The sequence below is a fragment of the Hoplias malabaricus genome, chromosome X1, assembly GCF_029633855.1.
Source record: "Hoplias malabaricus isolate fHopMal1 chromosome X1, fHopMal1.hap1, whole genome shotgun sequence".
NCBI classification, from domain to species: domain Eukaryota; kingdom Metazoa; phylum Chordata; class Actinopteri; order Characiformes; family Erythrinidae; genus Hoplias; species Hoplias malabaricus.
Window position 1 is genome coordinate 6490467 of NC_089818.1, and position 26458 is coordinate 6516924.

The 26458-nt window shown below is 40.7% G+C and overlaps 2 protein-coding genes across 7 annotated transcripts in view; both read left to right on the top strand.

Moving 5' to 3' along the window:
* Positions 1-19941, top strand: part of elna (elastin a) — an 80311-nt gene extending 60370 nt beyond the window's left edge. For 2 of the 6 annotated variants that reach the window (XM_066652718.1, XM_066652724.1), the window contains 27 exons: positions 1606-1650; positions 1747-1887; positions 2106-2138; positions 2251-2334; positions 3026-3058; positions 3516-3545; positions 5053-5109; positions 5578-5610; positions 6032-6115; positions 6809-6841; positions 7254-7301; positions 7452-7484; positions 7701-7823; positions 7905-7946; positions 8724-8765; positions 9896-9916; positions 10634-10657; positions 11818-11853; positions 12039-12071; positions 12147-12218; positions 12343-12384; positions 12474-12530; positions 13524-13556; positions 15134-15181; positions 17128-17160; positions 18646-18699; positions 19449-19941. In XM_066652718.1, the coding sequence (XP_066508815.1) occupies positions 1606-1650; positions 1747-1887; positions 2106-2138; positions 2251-2334; positions 3026-3058; positions 3516-3545; positions 5053-5109; positions 5578-5610; positions 6032-6115; positions 6809-6841; positions 7254-7301; positions 7452-7484; positions 7701-7823; positions 7905-7946; positions 8724-8765; positions 9896-9916; positions 10634-10657; positions 11818-11853; positions 12039-12071; positions 12147-12218; positions 12343-12384; positions 12474-12530; positions 13524-13556; positions 15134-15181; positions 17128-17160; positions 18646-18699; positions 19449-19495 (1361 nt within the window). In that variant the 3' untranslated portion in view covers positions 19496-19941. The remainder of the gene's footprint in view (positions 1-1605; positions 1651-1746; positions 1888-2105; positions 2139-2250; positions 2335-3025; positions 3059-3515; positions 3546-5052; positions 5110-5577; positions 5611-6031; positions 6116-6808; positions 6842-7253; positions 7302-7451; positions 7485-7700; positions 7824-7904; positions 7947-8723; positions 8766-9895; positions 9917-10633; positions 10658-11817; positions 11854-12038; positions 12072-12146; positions 12219-12342; positions 12385-12473; positions 12531-13523; positions 13557-15133; positions 15182-17127; positions 17161-18645; positions 18700-19448) is intronic. The other 4 variants (XM_066652719.1, XM_066652720.1, XM_066652722.1 and 1 more) reach the window with 4 other exon arrangements.
* A 3028-nt stretch (positions 19942-22969) lies between these two features.
* Positions 22970-26458, top strand: part of limk1a (LIM domain kinase 1a) — a 73033-nt gene continuing 69544 nt past the window's right edge. The window contains exons 1-2 of the mRNA XM_066652556.1: positions 22970-23226; positions 25916-26015. Of these exons, the coding sequence (XP_066508653.1) occupies positions 23169-23226; positions 25916-26015 (158 nt within the window). The 5' untranslated portion in view covers positions 22970-23168. The remainder of the gene's footprint in view (positions 23227-25915; positions 26016-26458) is intronic.

The following is a 26458-nucleotide window of genomic DNA, read 5'->3' on the forward strand; positions in this document are numbered from 1 at the left end:
AGTGCACAAGAAAGAGAAACAGGGATTACTGATTATTCATTCAGGACGCCATTGTTAGCTTATTAGCTAGCCATGCTAACAGTTTTATAATGCAAAGCATTTGTTTGAGAAGTTTGTGTAAATCTCAAATGCAGTGTTTGTGAGTGACTCTCAGCTGTGGTTCAGTGCCCTGTGCCTTGCATTTCTTTTTTACTTAGTTTTCCATATGAGCTTAACATAACAAAGTTGGGAATTTCTCCAAGGAAATAAGGACAGACTTATCCAAGTTTGAGAATCACTTCTAACATTACAATGGTAATGAGAGAGACTCCATCCAAAAAGCAGTGGTGACATAGCTAAGACAGGCAAGAATGGTTAGAAAAGGCTAAACAGGGCAGAACGAACACAGATAAACATTCAGTAATCAGACTCACACTGAGGGGGGTGTGGGGGAGTTAGCACTGGAGTAAGGAAGACCTCTGGTGGGCATTTAGAGAAGCACAGTCAGGCGGTGCAAGTCTGTGCTCTCTCAGCGGAACAGGGCTCATCTGATATTAATATTTTAATAAAATGTCTCATGGCTGGGGCATAACTCTGACCGACCTGTAGTATCTCATGTGATGACAAGGTGTTCATTCTTGTCCTCTCTTCATTGGTTGCTTATGAGCTACAGAACAGATTTTGAAATACTAGTGCAGACTTATTACTCTATGCACAATGTAGCTCCATCTTTCAGTACTGAGCTCTTGTGTTTGCTAAATAATGCGAGACCCTAAGCTTTCAGACCAGGGGCTATTATCTGCCCCTAAACCAAACCAAATCAAAGAGGTACCCAGTCTTTTTAAGTAAATTATGTTTTGTCCTGGGCGAGGTGGTGTCACAGCAGGTGGGTGTCGCAGTCACACAGCTCCAGGGACCTGGAGGTTGTGGGATCGAGTCCCACTCTGGGTGACTGTCTGTGAGGAGTGTGGTGTGTTCTCACTGTGTTTGCGTGGGTTTCCTCCGGGTGACTGTCTGTGAGGAGTGTGGTGTGTTCTCTCTGTGTCTGCGTGGGTTTCCTCCGGGTGACTGTCTGTGAGGAGTGTGGTGTGTTCTCCCCGTGTCTGCGTGGGTTTCCTCCGGGTGACTGTCTGTGAGGAGTGTGGTGTGTTCTCTCTGTGTCTGTTTGGGTTTCCTCCGGGTGACTGTCTGTGAGGAGTGTGGTGTGTTCTCCCTGTGTCTGTTTGGGTTTCCTCTGGGTGACTGTCTGTGAGGAGTGTGGTGTGTTCTCTCTGTTTCTGTTTGGGTTTCCTCCGGGTGACTGTCTGTGAGGAGTGTGGTGTGTTCTCCCTGTGTCTGCGTGGGTTTCCTCTGGGTGCTTCAATTTTTTTCCCACGCTCCAAAAACACATGTTGGTTGGTGGGTTGGCAACTCAAAGGTGTCCATAGGTGTGAGTATGTGTGTGTGTGTGTGTCGCCCTGTGAAGGACTAGCACCCCCTCCAGTGTGTGTTGCTGCCTTGCACATTCATTTGTATGTTATTGTGTTCTGTTGTAAATCACTTTGAGACTTGCTCTAGAAAGGGGCTATATAAATAAAAATGTACTTACTTGTTTGAAGTTGGTCAGTGATGCCTCTTGTTCTGCAGGTCTCGGGGGTCTCACACCTGCTCAAGCCAAAGCTGCTAAATATGGTAATTACCAGATGTTCTAAGGAATTAAACTCAAAGCAGGAGAACATTGGAGTACAATTGTGTAGGGCACTGACATTCTGTTTATTTTTCTCTCAGGTGCTGGAGCTGGTTTAGGTGGTGCTGGAACTGGACTGGGTGGTGCTGGAACTGGACTGGGTGGTGCTGGAACTGGACTGGGCGGAGCTGGAACTGGACTGGGCGGAGCTGGTAGTGTTCCAGGATTTGGAGGGGCAGGAGGTAAGTATATATTTTCTCTAGTGCTGTTGAAACCAAAAGTGGTATTTGTAACACAAACTACAATGTTACATAGTGTAAATACACCTTCATATTTTATATTTTTGATAAAGTGCCCACTCCGTCAGCCTGAACCCAGCTCACTCCCTCACCTCCTGGGTATTATCTGTGAGAGTTTAATATGTGAAATGATTTGATTAACTCCTGATTTTTTTATGCAGCAGGCTACGCAGCAGCTAAAGCTGCAAAATATGGTAATATCACACTCTCAAGTAAAGCTTTCACTGTAGTCAATACATAAACTTAATTTTCTCTCCTTTCTTACTGTAAAACACACCTTTGACACTGAACAAACCATGTTCCCAGGTCCAGGCGGAGTGGGCACATACCCAGGAGCTGGAGTCGTGGCTGGAGCCGGGGGTATTCCAGGGACAGCACCGGGAGGTGGAGGTAGATTCATTTTGTTGATACTCTTCTGGAAAAGCTTCACGCTAGATATTGGAACATTGCTGCAAGTGAATTTGATTGCATTCAGCAGCGGTCAGGAACAGATGTTGATCATTAGCTTCAACTCGGTCCAAGCTACTGAAGTCCAGAATGTTCTGAACAGAGCTCTACTGTCTGTGGATGTTGGGTGTGGTGAACTCCACAGCGGCACGCTCTGGTCTCTGCTTCACTCTGGAGGTTATCTAAAGGTGCATGTTATAGCTGGTGAAGAAATAGAAGAGCTGTCTGGATTTGTACATTTATATATTAATTCATTATTGCATTTGTTAATTAATTAATTAATTCATTCATTCATTCATTTATTCATTCTCTGTAACGGCTTACCCAGTTCAGGGTCACGGTGGGTCCGGAGGCCACCCAGAGGTGTGTGGGGGGGGGGGGGCACGTACCAGTCCATAACAGGGCATCACACACTCACGCTCACACATTCACTCACACACTCACACCTATGAACACTTTAGTAGCCAGTCCACCTACCAGCATGTGTTTTCAACCACCTGGATAGGTACAGCGTAGGTTAAAATATCCATAATCACTATCACACTTTGAGGACTGTGTACTATCAGTTTTTTTATTTTTTGGAGTACTATGACTTTATTTGTAGTATTTGACTTCAGGTCTTTTTCTCTTTCAGTGTATCCTGGTGGAGTGAAGCCCCCCAAATATGGTAAGACCTTTTAGGTTTAGCCATGGCTTAGTCTTGGAAGCACAAACACCTTTAGCTGAGTTTCAGAATGAATGAATAAATAAATAAACACACACACACACACACACACATGCAAATTCAGTGTTCAGTCCTCTAGTCTCTGTCTGTGTGGAGTTCAGCTGGTTCCCTCTGTGTGCAGTCATTAGTTTCTCAGGTCAAATACGACATAATGTTGGACTCTATTTGCTTTTGCGGGTCCTGGAGTACGAAAAGACACGGTGCCACTTTAATGACTAGAGACCATGTCATAGTAAATAATTTCATGATTATAATTAGTATCATTACTCCACATTAATTTGTCTAGAAGGATTATTATTATTTCACAAAATGAGACTAAATATTTACTGTTATGTCTGGGGTGTTTCCATCTCAGGCTCATGTTATGTACCGTATATATTTACTCTAATTGCATTTGCAGGTGTTCCTGTTAATGGAAGAGTGTTTCAAGGTATATTTCATGCTAATAAATAGAGGCTATGTCACAGTAAATATTATGGTTATTAACTTTATTCCACATTAATTTCACTAGAATTCTTATTGTTATTGTTGCACAAAACCCCACGACTCTCGTACTTTAGCACGGCTGTCCCCCACCCTCTGGCCATGTGAAATAAACATATCCTCTGCAACAACCACCAAGTAATATTTTTGTTTCATTTATTATAAGATATACAGGAGGTATTAAACCCCCCAAATATGGTAATCAAGTAAAATTAGTGCCATGACTTCATCATCTTCCGGGACTTCTGGGGGTGTTAGTTTCGTGCATCATCTTAGAGCTGTAGATGCATTAAACTTATAGTTCATAGCACACTGAAAGCAGTGAGGAACTGCAGTGGTGAAAAGGATTTGATGGCATTCAGCCACAAGAGCTTTAGTGCGGCCCCTAAGGTGTCATTAGTTGTTTCAAATAAGGCATGGCCACAAAATAAAAAAATTTCAACTCAGTACAAACTACTGAAATTCTGAATGTTCAGAATAGAGCTCTACTGTCTGTGGATGTTGGGCGTGGTTAGCTCCACTGCGGCACACTCTGGTCACTGCTTCTCTCTGGAGATTGTGACGGCTAAATATTATTTTGAGACCACGATATTCGATTTTTATGTGACATAATAATATATTGAGGCCAGGAGTTATTATTTTGAGGACTTAATATATGAATTGGGACCTGGAGGTTGTGGGTTTGATTCCCACTCCGGGTGACTGTCTGTGAGGAGTGTGGTGTGTTCTCTCTGTGTCTGCGTGGGTTTCCTCCGGGTGACTGTCTGTGAGGAGTGTGGTGTGTTCTCTCTGTGTCTGCGTGGGTTTCCTCCGGGTGACTGTCTGTGAGGAGTGTGGTGTGTTCTCCCTGTGTCTGCGTGGGTTTCCTCCGGGTGACTGTCTGTGAGCAGTGTGGTGTGTTCTCCCTGTGTCTGCGTGGGTTTCCTCCGGGTGACTGTCTGTGAGGAGTGTGGTGTGTTCTCTCTGTGTCTGCGTGGGTTTCCTCTGGGTGCTCCGGTTTCCTCCCACGGTCCAAAAACACACGTTGGTGGGTGGATTGGCGACTCAAAAGTGTCCGTAGGTGTGAGTGTGTGAATGAATGTGTGTGTGTGTGTCTGTGTTGCCTTGTGAAGGACTGGCGCTCCTCCAGGGTGTATTCCTGCCTTGCGCCCAATGATTCCAGGTAGGCTCTGGACCCACCGCGACCCTGAACTGGATAAGAGTTACGGATAATGAATGAATGAATGAATGAATGAATATATGAATTTCTCACCACAATCCATTATTTTGTGGCCAAATCTTAGTAAAACAGTTACTCCTATAGCTGACACTTGGCATTGAGCTTATTGAATTTAGGCTCAAGGATGTAAAACTGCTCAAGGATTTACATTTTATTACACTCTAAAGGTTGAAGTTGAAGAAATGAGTTCTGAGCAGTATGACGGGTGTAATCTGTGGTGTGTTGGATGTTGTAGGCGGGGCAGGTGTGGTTCCAGGTTACGGAAATCTGGGCGTGGTGCCGGGGGCCGGAGGTAAGTTCGATATATGTCCAAAGATTAGTGGAACCACTTTATAGTGTCTCCAGATTCTACTGTGATGCTGTGTGTTCCAGCTGTTCCAGGATTTATACTGTCATTTATTAAGCTAATAATTGCATATATATTATTAATCAAAAAGCAGTAATTAATCAATGAAGCAGTATCAGAAGATGAATGAATAAATTAATTAATGAGTAAATAAACAGTACAAATTCAAACTTTAAACCTGGTAAAAAAATGTTGGGGTATTAATTATCCTACATTATATGTATATTATTTTCATAAAATATTAAGTCTATTATTATAATTATGATTATTATTATTAAATTTAATATGTGAAGCTATTTTATATATATATATATATATATATATATATATATATATATATATATATATATATATATATATATATTTGAATGATGGTTGATTGTTGTTGATGTTGTTTTTGATGTCTCCTTGTAGGATATCCTGCTGGTGCTAAGGCACTTAAATACGGTACGTTTAAAAAAAGATTAAAGATGAGTCGAACTTAGCAACAGCATAATGGCAAAACTCTAGGCACACAATAGTGGAAATGTATTCGCTATATATATATATATATATATACTATTCTATACTGTACTGTTCTATACTATTCTATACTATTCCGACTGTACAATATTATATATTAATGGTATGAATTTATACTGATTGTAATTGCAGTAATTAAATTATCAGTTAAACGGCTGTGTAACAATTTGTTTAATTTCCTTTTGAATTTTTTGTATGATTTATGATTTACTCTTCTCCTTAGCAAATTCAAATAATTAATATCAAAGCAGGCCATTCTTTAGATCTATGATTAATTCCCAATTAAATAAACCATTAAATATGACCCACATTTTTCTCTAATGCATTTTAACACTTCATTCTTCAGGTCCTGGTGGTTATGGCGTTCCTGGGGCAGTTCCTGGGGCAGTTCCTGGGGCAGTTCCTGGTGCTGGAATACCACTGGCAGGAGGTAAACACTAATGTTTTATTACCCACTGAAATCATATCTGCTCTGTGGAGCTCCTGAGCACCGAAGGACAGGGTCTGTAACTAGAGAACTACACGTGCCCTTTTGTGGTTAGTGGAGCTGAGAACGTAGGAGGTAATTAAAAGATAAAAAGACCCTGTGGTTTAGAGCACAGAATACACTTTAAATACTGTAGTCTGGGGTTCATTTTGTTGTTTTATATAGATCTTCGGTTCGTTCATCTTTGGTCACTTGGTGACGCAGCTTAAGTCCAGCCAATGTAACTAAACATAGGCCATTAGCATTATCCCCCAAACGTGTTACAATGTTCAGTGATGTCCAGTTGTATTATATCAGCTGTTATTAACATTACAGTCATTGTGATTAACTCCCATCACTTCAGTCATTAATCCTGACTCCATACATTGATCGATATTTAACCCCAGAATTCCATTCTTGATTTCAAAGTTAAAGTATGAATGTGATTTCTGGTGCTTTTCCTGGCGTGGCGGTTACTCCCTCGTCTTTGCATCGGTTCCAGGAGGTGTAGGAACTGTTCATGGTTCTGGAATTTTTGGAGGAGCGGGTGGAGCCCCAGGGCAGGTCCCAGGAGCTAGAGATACCCTGATTTGATTGACACAATTCCTCATATTTTAAGGAAGAGTTAGAAGCAATATTAGTTTCTTTTTGTTTCAGGATATCCAGGTGGAGTTAAGCCGCCCAAATATGGTAGGTTACACCATCAGTGTACATGACATTTTAAAAGTTTTTTTCAATTAATATAACTATCACACCTGGGTGTTTTACGCAGCCATTTTAACTGGAAGAAGTACAATAATGTAACCAATTCTAAGACTGAACTTGACTGAACTTTGGAGTGTGGGAGAACAGCGTTCAGCGCTCTTTGAAGAACTGAAATGAAGTTTTCTGAAACGAGTGGAAGCTGTTATAAAAGCAAACGGTGGAGGCTGTAAATTAAATAGATGTAAGGTATCTGACATTACTAAGTCTTACCCCTAAGATGTTCTCAATAAAGTGCTCAGTAGATGTAGTTTAGAGCGACTAGATCCCAAACACACCTGGATCAGATCTACAGGATGATTAACATAAGCCAAGATCTCACTCCTGAACTCATCCTCAGGGCCAGGGACTGTTCCAGGAGGAGATCAGATCGCTGGAGCTGGCACGGGTAAATGTTCATTTCCACTGTTGTTACTTAAAGTTTACGAAGTCTCAGATAATCTCACAATGCAGTTTCACAATATCTTGATATTTTCTATTAATATTCAATAATAAAAAAGTGACTTGTATGAATTTTGATGTGTTTAAATATTTGCAGTTTATCCAGCTGGAGTCAAACCTCCAAAATACAGTAAGAGAGCCCTGACTTACCAACAAAACACAGTCACCATTTACACACTGCTGTTTACAGAATGATGTAATTAACAGCACGTTGAAGTGTAAACCACAGTAATAATCATGTGTATTGATATGTAGAATAATAATGTTGTGGGGTTTTTTTACGCGTATTAAATTATTTAGCTGTTTCAGCAGGACTCATGCCCGGTGTTTGTGTTTCTTGTGTCAGATATTCCAGGTTCTGGTGTAACTGGGACAGGGATTGAGGCTCCTGGAGCCACTGCAGGTGTTCCGGACGGTACCGGGCTTGTCCCGGGTGGGACCGGAGTGCCTTTGTTACCTAGAAAACCAGGTAAGTGAAATGCTGATGTTGAATCTTTGATTCCTGCTTCATTGCTCTGCTACTCTCGTTAACCGCTGCATCCTTCCACAGCCAAGGAAGGCGCTCTTGCTCCAGATGGAACTGTTGTTCCAGGTAAGGTTCTCCTCCCTCACTGCTCCTTGAGCCACACCTCTGCTGGGGTAGGGAAAGCTTTGATGGACCCTCAGTAAAGATTGAAAATAGTTTTCAATTATTTGTAAACATGTTTTATGCGCGAGGGCTGGGTTTGTGTGTGGTGGTTGAATTCGAGTCAGAGTAAAAATATACATATCATTTGTCGGTTATTTAGTTAACGTCATAAGTTAAAGCTTCTTAATTAAATCGTGCTACTTCTTCATAAATCGTATTTAATGAATGAAATATTTACATTTCTCAGAATGTTAAAAATATATATATTTTTCTTTTCTAAAGACAATCTGAAGCATTTTACTAAGTGAACGTAAACGTAATGTTTTTCTTTAATGCTTAAATGTGAGATGTGTATGGAAGTGGTTGCACTTCACTGAGTGTCCACTAGGGATGTAAAAGGATGTTTGGGCGTGCCTTTCCATTAAATGATAAAATTGGCTGCTCCAAAAATCATGTACACTTTTAATGCTTACATTTTTCATTCTAAAAAGTGTTTTCCAGAAGGTTCTTTAAGGAAAGAACAAAATGGTTCTCGTATGACAGCTGTACGCTAGCTTGCTATGCCCTCTGCTGTTTCTTCCGAGCAAAATGTAAGCTAATGCCAGTCCCTGTAGCCTGTTGACTGCAAAAGCACCACCCTGTCCTGGCAGCGCCACCAAAGGCCACAAAGCTCTGGTCACCTCTGTGCTGTGTTCCTTTAACTGTTTAGAGTTGAAGGTGGAACCTGTTGTTTCTTGGCAGGACCGACGGCTATTGTCTCAACGGGCAAGGCCCCTGAGTCCAGTAAGATCTGCACTGCATGCTCCACTCACTGTTTCTCTGCATAAACACTACATCATCTTTCCGAACGCTTTCTTTTACAGACCCAAGGTTCTAGATACTGGCTGAGTACCAAAACAGACAGTGGTCAGAGTAACTGGGAATATGTTTCTGGGATTCTGAGAAGGAGGTGAAACAGTATAAGGACCCTTTAGTGAATTCATCTACTTTAATTCCTCTGCACTCTCTGTATAGACGACGCACCTTACAGTACATTTAGCATCCATCAGAACCTGATCTCACTATGGTTACAGTCACAATGCTCTTATGGCTAAATGCCATCAGATTCTCACAGAAATGTGTTAACTTCCAGTCCAAAGACATCCCAGAAGAGAAGATGCTTCAAACTGAAGCAAAATGGGTAACGAATACCCAGTTCTTAGCTTCAGAATGTCCTTTGGAGTTTAGTTTGACGTTAGAATTACCTAGAACCAACCAAGTCAGGGGAAAGTAAAAGAAAGTGCTATAATTTCACCTGTGCGTCTGTTTCTGTTTTCCATTTTCCACTATCCCTGTAGCTCCTTCTGCCTGAAATGCACTCAACGCTCTTTTAGCTCATTCTCTGATCAAATAATCTGTAATGGATTGGTAAAGTTTTATAGATAAAGGTCCAAATAGGTAAATAAAATAAATATTAATGCTAAAAAGGTTTGGTGAGAAATGTACAACACAGGGCTCTCTCTTCACCTCAGACGTGGTCTTCTTTAGTTTAGCCCTTGAGCTAAAAGGCTAACAGTAATAAACCACAGAAAGACATATTTCTGTAAGAAATATCTTCTCTCAAACCACTCAAACCATATCTAAACGCTTCAGGTACATATTTAAAGAAAGATCTGAGGGACTGATTACTCTTTAGACAGTGTTAGCCTTTTAGCCCAGTGCTAAAGTACGGAAACTAAAGGAAAGTCATTCAGGCACTGAACCTGTCGTGGCCTGATGGGCTGCAATGTGTGTTGGTGGTATACAATGATGGTGGAGTATGAGATTTTTTGCCAAACCATTGGTTTAAAACTCAGCCTGGCATCCAGGCCTGTATATCCTCTTGCTTTATGTTTACATTTTATAATATTGTAATGTTCTGCTTTTCTCTGCAGGTGCCACTGGTATCGCTCCAGGTAAGAGTTTAACTCAAACTTAATTCCTCCCAGATGATTTAATGTGTGCCATTTGGAATGATCTAGACTTAAAACACACACACACACACACAGAGGGCACACGGACAATAGCAATGTCTGTTGCTTATGTTGCTCCATCAGTCCACTAAAAATTGAGTGTGAGTGTGTTTGGCTTAGACTCATGTGCAGCTCCATCTGGAGCACCCCAGTGCATTTTATTCTTTTATTATGGAGATTAAACATGCATGAGTTCAGTTGGTGCACTGGAAATAATCTGGTCTCTAATTAATTTTATTTTTAAGACTCTACACATTTTGGTCAGAGATAAGGTTTTATTGAAATGATGTAGATCATAGGATTTACATGTCATACACGCTACTATAGGACAATTATGTTTTATAATAAATACTTTATTCAAGATTATACAACTGCTGACAAACTTCAGGGGTCCATAAAAATTAATATAACATTTTTTTTAAATAATATTTTTGAATTTATTTTTTTTCACAGGACCTGTGCAGCCTAGTGTTAAGCCCTTACATTAAATAAACTTGTTTGTTGTGTGCTGCCGAGACGCTGAACTGGATAAGCGGTTACAGATAATGAATGAATAAATGAATGAATGAATGAATGAATGAATGTTGTGTGCTGTTAGGAATATTAGTCTCTGTGTTAATGCAGTGGTTAAAATTGTGCTCCATCTCTTTCTCTCCACAGTTGGTGGGGTCGTTCAGCCGGGTGGTAAGCTGAGTGTTTATACTATATTTATCCTTTGCTGCACAAGATCGTGCATGTGTTTCTATGTAGGTTTATCTGCAAATCACAGTATAGAGATGTACTACTATGTGTAGTTTTACATTTTATTGCTGGGGCTAGTGTTTTGCTTAAAATAAGCAGATAAAGCGTTAGGAAAAGAGTGAGACTCCAGGCGGCACTGTAATTAAAATAAAAAAAGAAGGCTAAGGATATAAATAAGAGGTAAACTGACTGAAATATGAATGAAATATTAACGCAGCCATGTTAGCGTATTTCTGTCCACTAGAGGTCACTGTGTTCCAGTTTTTGCTAAGCTTGTATTTATTTTATTTATTTTATTTTTAATGGTGTAATTCGCTGAGCTGCCACTAAATATACAGCATAGTGTTCCCTCACAACCTGGACTCACACCTATTCGTGATATAGTCACTGCAATTCGTGACATAGTCGCATATTTTCGACATTTTATGCGACAATATCACAATTATAAATTAATAGGTAATTACCATAAAAACCGTCATATCCGTGCCCCGTGTTATGTGACAGTCACACGACAACTCCTCCTCATTATGACGTCACTACCACCGTTAATACAACGCTCTTATTTTTATTTACGGGAAATATAACGTTACTAATTCATTATTTGCTAAAATGTCGAAGCAAATAACGCTTAGAGACATGCCCTTTTCAGTATTAACCTTTTGAAAATTACTCAAAATAACGTTAAGTGAAAGATATGTTCTCGTTAGAGTTAAAGCTAAAGTAGGACACCAATAATAAACATTGCTTAGGAGAAATATTATAATAAAATACTGTATGTCTTTGTTGGAATAAGAACCTATGATTTGTAATTCGCATTATGCCTTTTTCTATGTTATATCAGTAAGGACTGTAATGAGGAAGAGTTTCCTCTCACTGTCACATAGTGTTTCTATGGTAATTACCCATTCACTTATGATTGTGATATTGTGAAATGTTGAAATTATGCGACTATGTCACGAATTACAGTCCCCTATATATGTGACTATATCAGAGTGAATGTGAGACCGGGTTGTCCCTCAGTGTGCTTCGAGTTAATTCTTGTTATATGTTTATTATTTTAATTTTGTAAGTGTATTATTTTTTATTTTTCTTTCTTGCTTCAGGTGCTTTTGTGAAACCTCCTAAGACTGGAGGAATCGGTAAGCATTGTACTTCTATTTAATAGAGGTTTTTACTTTTGTACATAAAATGTTTTATATTTTTTTTCTTTGCCCACCTCTGCTTTCATTGACTTTGTTCTGCTTTTAAAAATGAGGTGGTGGTAGATCAAATATTTCTTTAAACGTCCTTCAGTTTAAATCCCCATTACCCTTTATTTCCACAGTTCCCAGTGGTGGACTTCCTTACACAGGATACTGTACGTATTAGTAATAAACCATAGATTATTTTGTTCCAAGACCACATTAACTGATGTGTCTTTATTTTTTTTCAGCTCCTTATGGTAGACTTCCAACAGGAACCGGAACTGGAGTTCTACCAGGAGCCAAACCTCTTAAAGCACCAGGTAGGTGTGGGGTTTGTGAGGGTTTTGAGGGTTTGTTTTTTTTCAATTGTGACAAAAATATTCATGGTTCAACATAAAAATGTCAGAAGATTCTAAACAGATTATTTCCTGTTCTCTTTGTCAGGTGTGGGAGGAGTAGGTACTGGAGTAGGAGGAGTTGGAGCAGGTAATTCACCTGTACACCAGTTCACATTAAACATTCCTGATGTTCTTGCACATCCCAGAGAAAACAAGAGTGTGTTTGGTGTGTTCCAGATGGAAGGTATCCTACAGGTGTTGGCATTGGAGCTGGTGGAAAACCTCCCAAACCAGGTACAAGTTTGACCTTCTTTAGACTAAACACAGAGGTGAGCAGAATCTCCAGAACCCTCCAGCAGTGAAAGTCCTGTTTCTGTAGTATATGTTACCTGCAAATAAAACTTATAGCCCACAACTTATAACTATAGCTGAAGAGCACAAAAATCTAACCCAAAAGAGCTTTTATTGTGACACCTAGTGGCCTGGATGTGTATGTAACTCTAAACCCTTATTAAACATGGCCACTCTGCTGTTCTGACCATCCCTGGTGCTGAGGTGGCTGGCTGCCCACTGCTCCGAGTGTGTGTGTGTGTGTGTGTGTGTGTGTTTCACTGCCATGGATGTGTTATATGTGCAGTTTCACTGTTGTTTCCTTGTAGTTTTATCTAAACAGATACTCTGACAGTGATTTTGCAGAAAAAGATGTTTCACATCAACAACGCTACAAAAATTAGAAAACATGACATGACCTTCAAGATTATTTCTTTTACATTTTAAGTTTATTTTCCTAGAGTTGCTCTTGATCACCTCCTGGAGCACCTCTCAGCTTCGGCATAAACACAGAATATGATTTAGTATTCACACACACGGTTTGTATATCCTGGGGTTAATTTCACAGAGGGGAAGGATTCCCCTGGATCTTTAGAGGTCCAGCAGTTGTAATCTGGGTATAAATACACTGACTCACTCTCTCCTGCAACACTTATTCTGTTTGAATTTGACTCATGTGCTGGGTTTAATAGCTGGACAAACTCAAACGCAGCCTTCAGCCGTGGTCGAGGAAGGGGAAATGACAGGATATGGACTCCCAGCGGAAGGATATTACCGTTAGAGTCTTCAATTCTAACGGCATTTCTGCTAAACTCGGCCACAGATTTATACACAGTGAGACTCCCAGGAGATGTGAGGGACAGATAAAGCATCTTTGATCAGAGGAAGAACTTTTGTAAGTTAAAAAATGGGTGTCTTAAGTGCAGTCTGTGATTCTCTGTGCTCTCTCTGATGCAGGATACGGCTCCTTGGGCACAGGATTTCAACAAGGTGAGAACACTGATTATAAGAGTGGCCAAATGTTTGTGGCACCTCATAATCCAACATTACCTATGAAATGAAGGGGATTAGTAAGTACTTTGTATCCCTTTACTTCAGAAACAGCCTGTATTGCCCATGTCCTCTGGAAAGGTTTTAAACTAGATGCCCGAACATTGCGTTACTGATTTGATTTGATGTAGCATTCAAGCCACAAAGTCATCAAGGAGCTCATGTGCTGGTGCTGGTCATTAGTTCTGGATCATAAACACCACTCCATTTCATCCCAGAGGAACTCCAGAGCCCAACACTGGGTGCTTTACACACTTCTGACTCACACACTGCATTAACTACATTAGCCACTTTCTTTTTTGCTTCTCTCAGTGCTGTTCTATGGATTTTAAGCTCTCTCTGTGTGTAATGGTTCACGTTGAAGTAACTGAAGGATGTCTGAGTGTAGTTCTACTGACTCCAGAACAGTGTAGCGGCACATCTGACCAAGACTCAGCATGGTGTACACTTTGGAGTGATGCCATAAAGTGTTTATTCAACCATTAAAGAGACCCACCCTGTAGAACTATGAGATTGAATGAGATAAAGGCATTAGGATGGAGGTAACTGAGTATTAGAGTGGAGCACGTTCATGCTCTAAATGTTTCAAATGCAGCACAAACATCTCACATTGTATTAGTTCTGTAAATATGTTTAATAGCATTTTAGGTGTAAAATATTTAAATATTCTAACATTCTTAGCTCCTTTGTCATTTTATGGAAACTGTTGCGTAGTAATAAAAATGACAATTGTAATTTTATTCCCAGAAGTGCTTTGTTCACAGTGTTCAACATTGAAATCCCCGTAAATCACGTAAACCAACACACTCACACACACTTATGGAAACAATATTATCCCAAAGAACAGAACAAATCCATCACATGCTTTTTCCTGATGGAGCTCATAACAAATACAGCGACCAATACAATTTAGCTCTACTTCATTTTTAGATATTCTTTTTTTAATAAAGTTGTTTGTATTAGTTGTATAGCAAATTTTTATTGTCTTAAAATGACAATAATATTGTTTATAGTCATTAATTCTATGACATATATCAACAACAAAAATGGCTACTGTGACAGGCCTAGATATTGGACAATTCCTGTGAGGATTCGACTGCTATTCAGCCGCCAAAAAGCACACCGCAACTCTGGACAGCTTAATACCCCTCAAACAGAGCCCAATTATAAGAATTGCAGCACAGACACAGAGCAGTATTCCTTCATCACACGGCCAGAGTTTTCCCATTTATTTCCTGCCTAATCTTCAAATATCAGCATCGGGATCAAAAACAGTAAACTGACTCCTGAAGCAGAGTGTCGCACCATTGTCTTGTAAACAGCGTTCTGCAAGACAGAACAGGGCCTTGTATGTTTTCAGAAAGTGCTCCAACTGGTTCGTCTTAGAGCAGCACTGGTTCTTTAAGCTCTTTTCAAGTCCACACATGCTGCGCAGGTTCGCCGAGCCAAGAGAGCACTTAGGCTCCTGAGAATCCTTATTGCTTTTTAGTTCTGAGAAATAAATCTCTCCCACACAGGAGGAGTTGCTCCAGGAGGTTATGGAGGATCCCCCCAGGCTTATCCAGGTAAGAACATCAACTGGGTTTTCTTTTGAAGAGAGGACCTTGGGCACAGGGTCTCTGGATTGACATACTGGGGTGGTTGTCCCTATTTAAAATATTCTGAATGGACGTTTTACATTTCCCTCATTATACCATACCACTGCCCTCAGTTTACTGGTCTTTACACCCCCCATCACTTTGGGGACTCAGGAGCAAGCACTGAAAGAACGAGACCATGGATACTTGCGGTTGAAATGAGTTCTCTCTAGCAGGCTCCTGGGGTTACATTCCATGATTGGTTGAGAGAAGTAGAGCTGCTGCTCCTTCATGGTGTGGGGAGCCAGTTGAGTTGGGTTGGGCTTCTGATAAGGACAGTCCCTGGGTGGGCTACGAGGTACCTCTCAGTACCCTTAACCTTTTAAAGAATTATTTGAAGGAATCTGTTCCAGAGTGAGGTGCAATCTATGGTTCACTGCTTGCTGTTTGCCTCACTCATAGACCAGGTTTATTTGAGGGTAGCCTCACTCTTGTTTTATAGGTTCCAGGATTTAATTTGCTTTTGTATCTGCTGACCCTAAAGGACACGAGCGTGCACCATAAATCAGTGCCAGTGGAGCCCAGTGAAAACATGCCAGGGCCATTTTTCATTGGGAGACGTGAGAAATAGGCTCTGGCCTAGTTGCTGAAGTCATCTTTAAAAAGGCAGATTTTCTGAGGTTTAATCAACTGTCTTTTGTCTTATACACGGTGTGTCTACAGATTGGTGAAATGAAAGCTAATAATCGGTGGATAACCAGGGAGGAACAGACGAATGGGGAGAAACAGAGATATGCAGAAAAAAACATTAAACCTACAGATTTCATTGGGACTTCTGTTTCTAACCCACCTTATATATTTTTATTTTACCACTTGTGAAAATGATGTCACCCAAAAGCTCTGACCAGAAAGAGGACACTGATGATCATGTGAACTGATGGAGGCATGTTTGAATGAATGGCTGGATTGTGTGGGGCTTTGGCCTTTGGTTTGCTGTGTGCTGTATAATATCATATCCCAACTCAGTGCAAATATTATGCAAAGTGTGTATAGAACAGACTCTGCTTGCTTTAATGTGAAACTCTACTCTTACTTCAGTCTGATGTGGTTCATCATTTGCTATTGTGTATTTCCTCAAGTTCAGTGGCTTTCTGGGTCAAACAAAATAAACAAATGGGTACAGATCCTTATCTACAGGAAGAATATCATAAAAAAATAAACCTTCACTAAGTTTAAAGACAATGATGTTTAGTAATTATTTTGAAGGACATCCACAACATACAGCTGTATAACTTACAATGTCTTTTAAATCAAAGGAAGGTTTGTGTACTTGGGGAAACCAATGACACTGTTTTACGCATTTAAAAACAAACAAAAAAAATAGGACAAGGAACAAAAATAAAATCAATCAAATATTAAAATATTTGATTTTCTGTTTTTGGAATTTAAACACAATTCACAAACAACATGAACTCACTCCACTTATCAGTCACAGTCACAGCTGTAAAACTCAACAAACACAGATCTACATAAAAATCAGCTCCATAATCCTTTTCCGTGCTTTTCCTGGAACGTGATTCTGTCTCAAAAATCAAGCTTTGAGAGTTTGATTGCAATTTGTTTGATTGCAAACGCTTTCGTGACGTTCCTGAAAGATGCTGTGAAAGTCATTGAAGAGGAATCATTAACATTCTCCATCTCGTGTTCACAGTCAGACTCTGTGAAAGTAGCAGGCCCTGTATCAAATGTCCCTGAGACTTTTAATGAAGCTTCCACTGGAGCATCGCTTTCTGATTTGGCATTACTAGGGTTTAACCTTTGACATGGACTCTGTTAATTTTGCTAACGTTATTCATTCACGCATTTCATTTCTACGTCAACTGTATTTCGATACAGTAATTTCTAAAAGACGATGTTGTTTCTTTGTGTTTCAGGAGGATATGGAGCAGGGCTGACTCCGCAGCAAGGTACACAACCTCTTTTCATTCTCTATGCTCAAGTTCAGCAGCTTTCCAAGCACTGAATGATTTTTTTATCTCAATATTTGCATAGTGTTGCATGTTTGATAAAGTCAGGTGTTTGGCCAAAGGGAGAAGAGTCATGTCACGTGGTGTTACAAATGCCCCAGCGTCTTTCAGGTCTGAATTACTTGAAATACTCTGTAGGTCCAAAGTTTGCTTTCACATTACTGAGGTCTGGTCCTGATGTTGGATGAGACAGTATCTAGCATCATTAAAGCCATTCTGTTGGTCTGTATTTTTCTCTGGAGATCATGCAACACTTGTTCAGTCATGGGGGCACATATACCAAGGTTTCTCTAGGACTTTTTTCAGCAGTGGTGGCAGCTCCCCAAATGCTCAGCAACGCAACCAGCAGGTGAAAGTGAAAAGGCAGGGAGAGCAAATAAACTAGTGACCAGACGTCCTCTTTTACCTGGACATGTCCTCTTTTTTATACTTAAAAAAATGTCCGGGCGGAATTTCACAAACGTCCGGGATGTTGTTTTTCTAGAGCTTACATAGAACTTCGAGAAGTTTCGTTCACAAACTAGTCCCGCCCTCCCCTACTCCGATTGGTTCGCTTGAGTGAGAAGGGGGAGTGGTGAAGTAGCCTAAAATCTTCTGATTGGACGGTCTGACTGTAGAGCTACCGTTATTGGTCAATAACCTTCTCTGTAAACATTTAATTGGTCAGTCTGCACGTCAGTAGTCCTTGTTTACGTCAGATAAAGCTCATGTACCCACCCTCATTTCGAGCAGCTATGCCGAAACGGAAATGTAAGTTCTCGGATGAATTAAAAAGGAAATTCCCCTGTTTTGTGTAGCAAATAACGGTGTAAAGGACCTAAAAGCACACATAGGTTCAGCTAAGTGTGTCCTCTTTTTCACCGTCTCAGATCTGGTCACCCTAAATAAACACCAGATTCAAGTTCATTTTTACAATCTGTATTCATGAATGAAATTAAATAAAGTGTTCAGTACCATTTATGAAGCTTGGTTTCAGTTTACCACCTCTTCACACACTGGCTATTTTGGAGCTGAGAGATCAAGCTGTACAAGGCTAGGCTAGTAACGTTAGCTGAGGAAACTTGGCCTTAGTATTTGTATACCAAATCCTGACTGCCATTCTCTGTGTAAATTTCCAGTCATATGATCTACTTGTGGTCTTGAAGTGGCTTTAATTTAATAGCACTAGTATTATCAAAATGCTGCATGGTGTGTTGTAGTGCATGGCGCAACCGGTGTGTGACAAGCTTTATGTTACTTTGCAAATGTCCTTCATGAAAGTTTCTTCTCTCCTCTAAATGTATCCACTGTTTCAGAATAAAGCCCTATTCAGAGGTTTTTCTTTGGGATTTCGTGACATTTTATAAGCACTGAAGGTAGCTGAATTCACTCAGTTAAATTTGTTGAGGAAGGATATAAGTGAAATCGTTTTTCTCTTTCTTTCAGCTAAAGCTGCAAAATACGGAGCAATGCAGGGATTCCTGGGTGGAGCCTACAGAGGTACGACGTAGGGGATCAAACACGGTCCTGTCACTAAGCCTGGCATGTCTTTGAGAAGTCACTGGTGGCTGCACGGTTATTTTCCAGCGAGTGTCTGTAACAGAGCTTGCACTAATCCCCCCCCCCCCCCCCCCTCCATAATCACCTCTCTCTTTTCTCCTGTCCTGTTTTTACGCTACAGTGTCTCTGCACTCACCTCCATTTTACAAACCTTTCCTTCCCTTACAATTAAACAGGCTGTGTTTGTAAATGCAACATGAAACATATTTCTTTTAAATTTTTCTTCTGAATTGAAGTATGTCAACCTGGTACTTAAAGTCCCTTTGTGAGAATTTGGTGGCGTTCTGCCCACCAGCACCAGTCCAGCTCCTCCCAAAAGTAATGGATGGAGCCTGATCACTCCACGGAATGTCTTTAGCTGTTGGTGGAGAGCTTAGATTCATGTGCAGCTGCTTCCGAGTTAAACATATGGCAGTACTGTCCTTGGGAGCTTATCTGTGCTGTAAAAAAAAACTAAACTCTCTCATTAGAAGTGGGTTTGGACATATAATGTATACAAATCCATTTGAAGGTTATGTGTAGACCACAAGGACCAAGGAGAATTGAACATAGACTATAGGTACAATAAGAGCTGTCAGTGATTCAGGATAACCACAGTAGAACCGTGTAATAACTCAGTTTTTAAGCCTGTAATAAGAATGTTACCTCATATCCTAATGCAGGTTTTTACTGTTGTGATTTTTCCGCAGGTGCTGCGGGATGCCAAGGCAAATACTGCGGCAGGAGAAGAAAATGAGCAATCTCTTGAGATGTGAAGTGACCTCAAGAAACAATGGTGCTACTGCATGATCTAGAATGTACATTTGATATGCAAAGAAATCCCACCATGTACAAATATGTTTTATACTTACAGGAAATATATTTAACTATCCCAAATAAAAAGAGAGGATGTGTGAGGATGGAGATCACAACTGCAGTTGATCTTGTGACACATTCCAACATGTTGCTGTTTTTTATTTTTTGATTTGGAGAAACTGGCTGCCGTAGTTTATTGTGCAATTGTGTAATCTGTATTAAAATATCTGTCCAAGTCCAGGATATTTCCCTCTGGAGACCGAGGGCCGACCAAAGACCAAAGATTTACTAAAGTTGTTTTACTCTTAAGGCAAGGTGTTTTATGTAAGTTCAGATTATCCAACTCTGCTGGTATATTTTGTAGAACCAGCCCTGATTATGTTAACAGTATGTAACAGTATGGGAGAACAATTCTCCCAAAGGAAATCCTAGAGAATAGGTGCCGATTAGTGCGATTCTGACCTGACGCAAAAGCTGGGACACCCTAGTTTCTCCAATGACCCAAATGTATTGATTTTGATTAAAGGAGTGTTTCACTCCTCTCTCCATTTTGTTTCCGCTGTTGAGGTGCCATTGGAAAAAAAATCCGGGCTAGCGTTTAGCATGCTACACCAACATCGACCAGTAGGGTGCCACTGAATTGTGTTTTTTAATTTTTGTTTTACAGATGAAATTTGGTATAACATGCTGAGAGTTAGCAGGGTTTTTTGTTTGTTTGTTGTTATACTTCATCAGAAGAAAATACAGTTGAGGGAAGGAAAAGTTTTAAAAACAGGAAATGAGTAGAACTTCTTTGACCCTTCATGGGTTTCATACATAAAAAAAAAACATTTACATTCTTAACTTTAAATAGACGTTGATGTAAATGTGATAATGCATTTTATTCCAAGTTATTTTGTACAATTTCTATTAGTCAATTTGTTGTACATTTTTTAGGACAGCCTTATGTTAAAAATAGGTCAGAATATTAAAAGCAACAGAAATGGAAATGCAAGGGGATTATCCTGAAATTCGACTCCTAGAAATGTTCAGAACATGCTGTCAGCTTTTTAAAATTGGAAAATCAGTGAAGCTGTTGTCTGAGACTGTGTGTGTGTGTGTGTGTGTGTGTGTGTGTGTGCATGTCTGTGTGTGTAGGGAGGTTGGGAATACAGTAACTAATGCTGATCCTGGAAAACATAAATGTCTGTCGTCCCCTAAAGCCAGGGACACGGTGCTCCCAAGGCTCGTTCTGGAATGTCTGTGTTAACTGTCTGAATTAACTCTTATATATCTCTGCATAACGTACATGGGATCATTAAACAACAGGTTAATTTGCTTTGTTGTTGCTGTTGTGTTTGCACCATTTGAACTTGACTTTGTTCTACATTATTACCGAGAGTGTACACATGTTATGACAACAACTATTGTTCTTTGTTGTTATTTTGCTTTCAGTAGCTTTTGCATTTTAGTCACTGTGGAAGTTTGTAATACTGTATAAGATTTTTTTTTTTTTAAGATGTGAGCTGTGTGTGAGAGCGAGAGCTGTGTGTGTGTGTGTGTGTGTGTGTGTGTGTGAGACCCCTGAAGTGTGCTGTTGTTAATGTGTATGAGTGTTTTTGATTTATTTGACTGAGCTTCTCTTAGTAAAGCCTCACTAGCCGATGTATTACCGTTCCATTATCCATTGAGTGTGTCCTCAGTAAATCCTGTTGTTCCACGGCACTGGTAAACCGTACTGTTTAGAGTTCAGCAGAACACGACACTAACTGAGCTCTTTCTGCCTGGTGCTGTATGAGACCTGCCCGTGAGCCTGACCAGGTCTTACAATGTCTCTATGTGCCGTGGGATTTCCATCTTATTTAATAGAAGGGGGTGGGGGTACTGCACTTTTTCCACAATGCACATTTGACTTTTTCCCGGAGAAAACCCGGCTTTTTAACTGCTTCAGTGAAAACTAAATAAAAAATGTCTGTAAAATAAATACAACCTTGTTTTTACTTTGTTTTCATTTTCTTGATGTAGAAAAAAGGAATTCTAAACCTGGATTATTTTAGTTGTTTTTCCATATGTATTTGCAATTTCCACAATCAATAAGTCTCCCATGAAACTGAGGCCTATCCACCACTTCTTTATGAACAGCTGTTTACACAACACCACTAAACAGGAGAAGGCAAACTGCCCAGATCAGTCAAGTCAAGTGGATTTCATGATTCTAAAGATATACATTTTACAGTACACAGTGAAATGAAACAAGGTTTCTCCAGGATCAAGGTGCTACATAAAACAACTCACACATGACAAAGTACACAAGTACAAATGAAAAATTTTCAACAATACAAGATATGCAAAATAACAATAAACATTCACTATCTGTAACCACTTATCCTGTTCATGGTTTTGGTGGGTCCGGAGACTACCTAGAATCATTGGAGACAAGGCAGGAACACACCCTGGATGGGGCACCAGTCCTTCACAGGGCAACACACACCCACACATTCACTCACAGACAGTCACCCGGAGGAAACCCACGCAGACACAGGGAGAACACACCACACTCCTCACAGACAGTCACCCGGAGGAAACCCACGCAGACACAGGGAGAACACACCACACTCCTCACAGACAGTCACCCGGAGCGGAAATCGAACCCTGGAGCTGTGTGACTGCGACAACTACCTGCTGCGCCACCGTGCCACCCTCCACGGGGTGTTAAATCAGTTAAATAAAGTGCAAGAATGGGAAAGAAATGTAAACATTTTACACTGGTGTAATCATATGTTATCGTATCACATCTGACATTACATCATTTGTTATTTATAGCTAAGCAGAGAGAGGGGAGATGGAGATTAATTGTGCTCTCTGGAACTCCCAGGCTCTTGTGAGGCATTGCCAGTGATCAAATCAGTGACCCCATGAATGCTGAGACCTAGGCCCAGCACTGCAGAAGCAGCACTGTGTAACTTTTGGAGGAGGGTAGGAAACCACCTCTATCCCTCCGTCCAGTTCCTCCCCTTCCTCCTTGATTACAGGAAAGTGCTGTAAAAGTGAATTACACTTTGCAACTGTAGGGGGAGCCAAGGAGCAGAAATACCAAATCTTACAAACAGTGTTTAAAACTGTCTTAAATCTTTTAAACAGTGCTGTTTGTAAATGTTGCTTCGGTTCTGGGCCGTTTCAGAGCTCTTCTCGAAACAGATCCAATCACTTCCACTGGGCCAGTCTCGATTATTTGTGACCACCCGTTTTCAGACAAGCCCCGCCCTCTGATCCAGGATTTGCCACTGCGTGTGAATATGGATAAGTATGAATTCTCTCCCAATGGAAAGACAGGGGGTGGGGTTGAGTTCAGCCAATCAAAGAAGAGTAAAGATTATGTTTTCGTGAAGTAGCGGCCAATGGCGAGCTGCGGCTCCTAGGCGGGGCGGGCGGTAAACGGGCGGGGAGAGAGAGGACCGCAGCCCTGCCGCTGCTGAGACTGGAGCGGGGTCCGGAGCACGGCTGGTTTGATTAAACTCACCGTGTCTCTGCGGAGAACCCGGGCAGGAAAGACGAAGCACAGAGCGCGGTTCTGCCGTTGTGAGGGAGCCCGGTTCGGCTGTGTGCGTGTGGCGGAGCTGGGACTCAGAGAGTGGATGAGGTTGATGCTGCTGTGTTGTACCTGGAAGGACGAGCGCATGGGAGAGGACGAAGGTTCGTGTTTGTGGTTATTGGATTCTAGCCTCGCATTAAAACCCTCCAGCTCTTAAGAACATTGTGACGCATTTAAGGTGGAGAGGTGTGATCCGTGCTGCGGTAAAGATGCAGCTCTTGTCACTAAAGGGTTAATACCACATTTATATTCCATTTCTACCCCTTCTTTCTATCATCCTTCAGTTCATTCTTTCTTTTTAGTCATTTTTACTTTGTCTTTCCTTCTGTGTATATTTTGTTAGTCCTTTTTCTCGCTTTAATTTTTTTTTACAATTTTTACACTTTTCTTATTTTTCTTCTTTTCTTAAATTTCTCCTTCTTCTTTCTTTCCGCTTCACATTAATTTCTTTTTCTTACCTCTTTTTTATTTATTCCATTCTTTCATCTCTAAAATTCTTACTTGCTTTTCTACTTTTCTTTTATTTATATTCTTAAGTAGTTTGTTTCACTTTTTCGCATTTTTTCCCCCTGATTATTATTACTTTCCCCCCTAATTCTTCTCCTTGTTATTTTGAGTTGTCTTTAAAAGTCCTCCTCTGGTCTTAGATTAACTCTCTCCTCAGTGTTTACAGATTTTTAAGTTATTTCCACAAATGTTTTAAAGGGGTCTTGTGTTTGACTTTACACCTTAATACGCCTTCTTTCAGTTCATACAGCTTTTTGAATATGCATTTATTCAAATGCGTTAGACTCCACCCACATTTCCACCACGCACAGCTGCAAAGCCCAGAGTGGACAGGATTGGTTCCTGAGATGTGTGAGGTATGAAATTCTGTGTGGCATCCTGTCCGTGAACACGTCCGTGCGCAGACACGCTACAACTGCTAAACACCGCATTCACACTGGAGAAGGGCTTTAATCATTTCTGAAATCTGTTCTTTATTATTTCATCTTCATTAATATTGCAGCGGTTCTTCGTGGAGGTTCCTCCGAGAGCGGCTCACAGTACTTTCCCTTTAAAGATTTATGTGCTGTTCTTGTTCTCTGGGTTTATCTCAGTGGGACTCAATCTAGAACATTCCCAGCTGAGTCTAGAACTTATTCTTCCATAAGCAGATGTGAGACGCAGAACTGCTCATGTTCTGACACAGAGGCAGGTTTTAATCAACTTCTCCACTTGGTTCTGTTGTGTGTGTGGGTGTTTTACTGTGTGTGTGTGTGTGTGTGACCCAAGATACACTGTTTCTACCAACTAAATGTGAGGTACAACTAGGGCTAAATAACATGAACAAAACTGATATAAAGATATAATTCTGAAGTCATGGTTCAGACAAAATAATTCTGATATCCACAGGAAGAACTGCCAATGACAAACATAGATCTGTTGGCTTTGCTGATATTAATATTTTTAAATTATCTTTAAAACTGAGTGGAGTGACTTGACTGCAGTGACCTTTATTGAGCATAAGTCACTGACAGATGCTGCATATTAATAATAATAATAATAATAATACAGTATATTGAAATATTGAAAGTGTATTTAAAAATCATGTCATTAATATTGAAACATTGTTATTGTGAATGTATTGATACTGAATTAGTTTCCAACACCAGATGCAACCAAACACTGGGAAAAGTCTCAGAACTGGAGCAAAAAACATTGATCTTTTTTCAATTAAAATAACTTTTAGAGAAAAAAAACAAAACTGTCCAGAATCTCACAAATGTCTCTCCTCTGACTTAGTGCTCAGTCAAACTGAGAACACACCAACCGCTGAGAACGGTGTTCCCTGATGAACGGCAGCTTTTCTGCTCTTCAGCTTCAGGCCTAATAGTAACACTAGGTAGTGTTTTTATCTTAAAACTTATAGCTTTAAAATCATTGTGATGCTCCACTGATCAGTAATAGGGAGCCTCTGTCATTGCTACTTCAGGCTCTGCACTGCAGAAACGGCACTATGTAACTTTTGGAGGAGGGTAGAATTATTTATATGCAGATGCTTCTCTTCTGTGCAGTGATGGATGGGTCAGAAAGGTTGAAAGAAAGCAGCTGCTAGGGATGGGAGGTAGCCACATTTTTCATATCGTAATACAGTCTCAAAATATTATCTCGGTATGCGGTATTACTGTGGGGAGGGGGAGCTCTGTCAGACTGCGCTGAGCCTTATATCTGTGAGCACACAGTTGAGTGAATTTAGCTAAACACATCCCGATAGTGAACAACGACACACGTGTTGACGATAAAAACCCATTTCTGAGAGCGAGCAAATTTCAGCAACTGGTGGTGAAGGAACAGAACAGTTTGAAAACAAGTGAAAAAAGACAGTTCTACACTGTTTAGAAGCACAGCTGGCGCTAATGGTAGGGTGACCAGACGTCCTCTTTTACCCGGACATGACATCAGCAGTCATTGAGCTCCCACAGCGCCCCCTCCCGGTGGCTCTCTTAAATGCACATGAACATTTTAGTCGCCTTTTAAAGACACAACCAAAATATGACACACCACACACATCTTAAATACCGCCCTCATTTTGAGCTACCGTCCACATTTTTAAATACAGCATTATTGTATACTGTATTATTGTTATACCGCCCAACCCTAGCAGCTGCTGAGTTGAATTGTGGAATAATTGCAAAGCGCCGATGCACTGGTTGCAGTTGGATCGGTGTGTGTGTGATAGAGAGGAATTTAAAGTTATTAACAGTTTAAAACCTGAACTGACTGAGCTTTTCTGCTTCTGTTCCACAGCTGGTGGAAGTTTGCCGGTGTGTGCGGGATGCAGACAGCACATCTACGATGAGCAGTACCTCCAGGCCCTCAACACAGACTGGCACACCATCTGTTTCAGGTTGGTCACCGTTGGAGTGTGTATCTCTGTGTCGGGAAACAGGGTAGATAAGTTACTACATCAGTGAATAAACACAAGTTTGTCTGTGTTGTTGTTCACAGTGGCGTACAGAGCAGGTGTGATGTGGAGGTGGATCATTCTCAGCGCTGCAGTGACACTGACGTGGTGGTGGTGGTGGTGTGTTAGTGTGTGTTGTGCTGGTGCGAGTGGATCAGACACAGCAGTGCTGCTGGAGTTTTTAAACCCTGTGTCCACTCTCTGTCCACTCTGTGAGACACTCCTCCCTCATTGGTCCACCTTGTAGATGTAAAGTCAGAGACAGTAGCTCATCTGTCGCTGCACAGTGTGTGTCGGTCGTCCTCTAGTCCTTCATCAGTGACACAGGACGCTGTCGGCTGGATGTTTTTGGTCGGTGGACTGTTCTCAGTCCAGACACTGAGGGG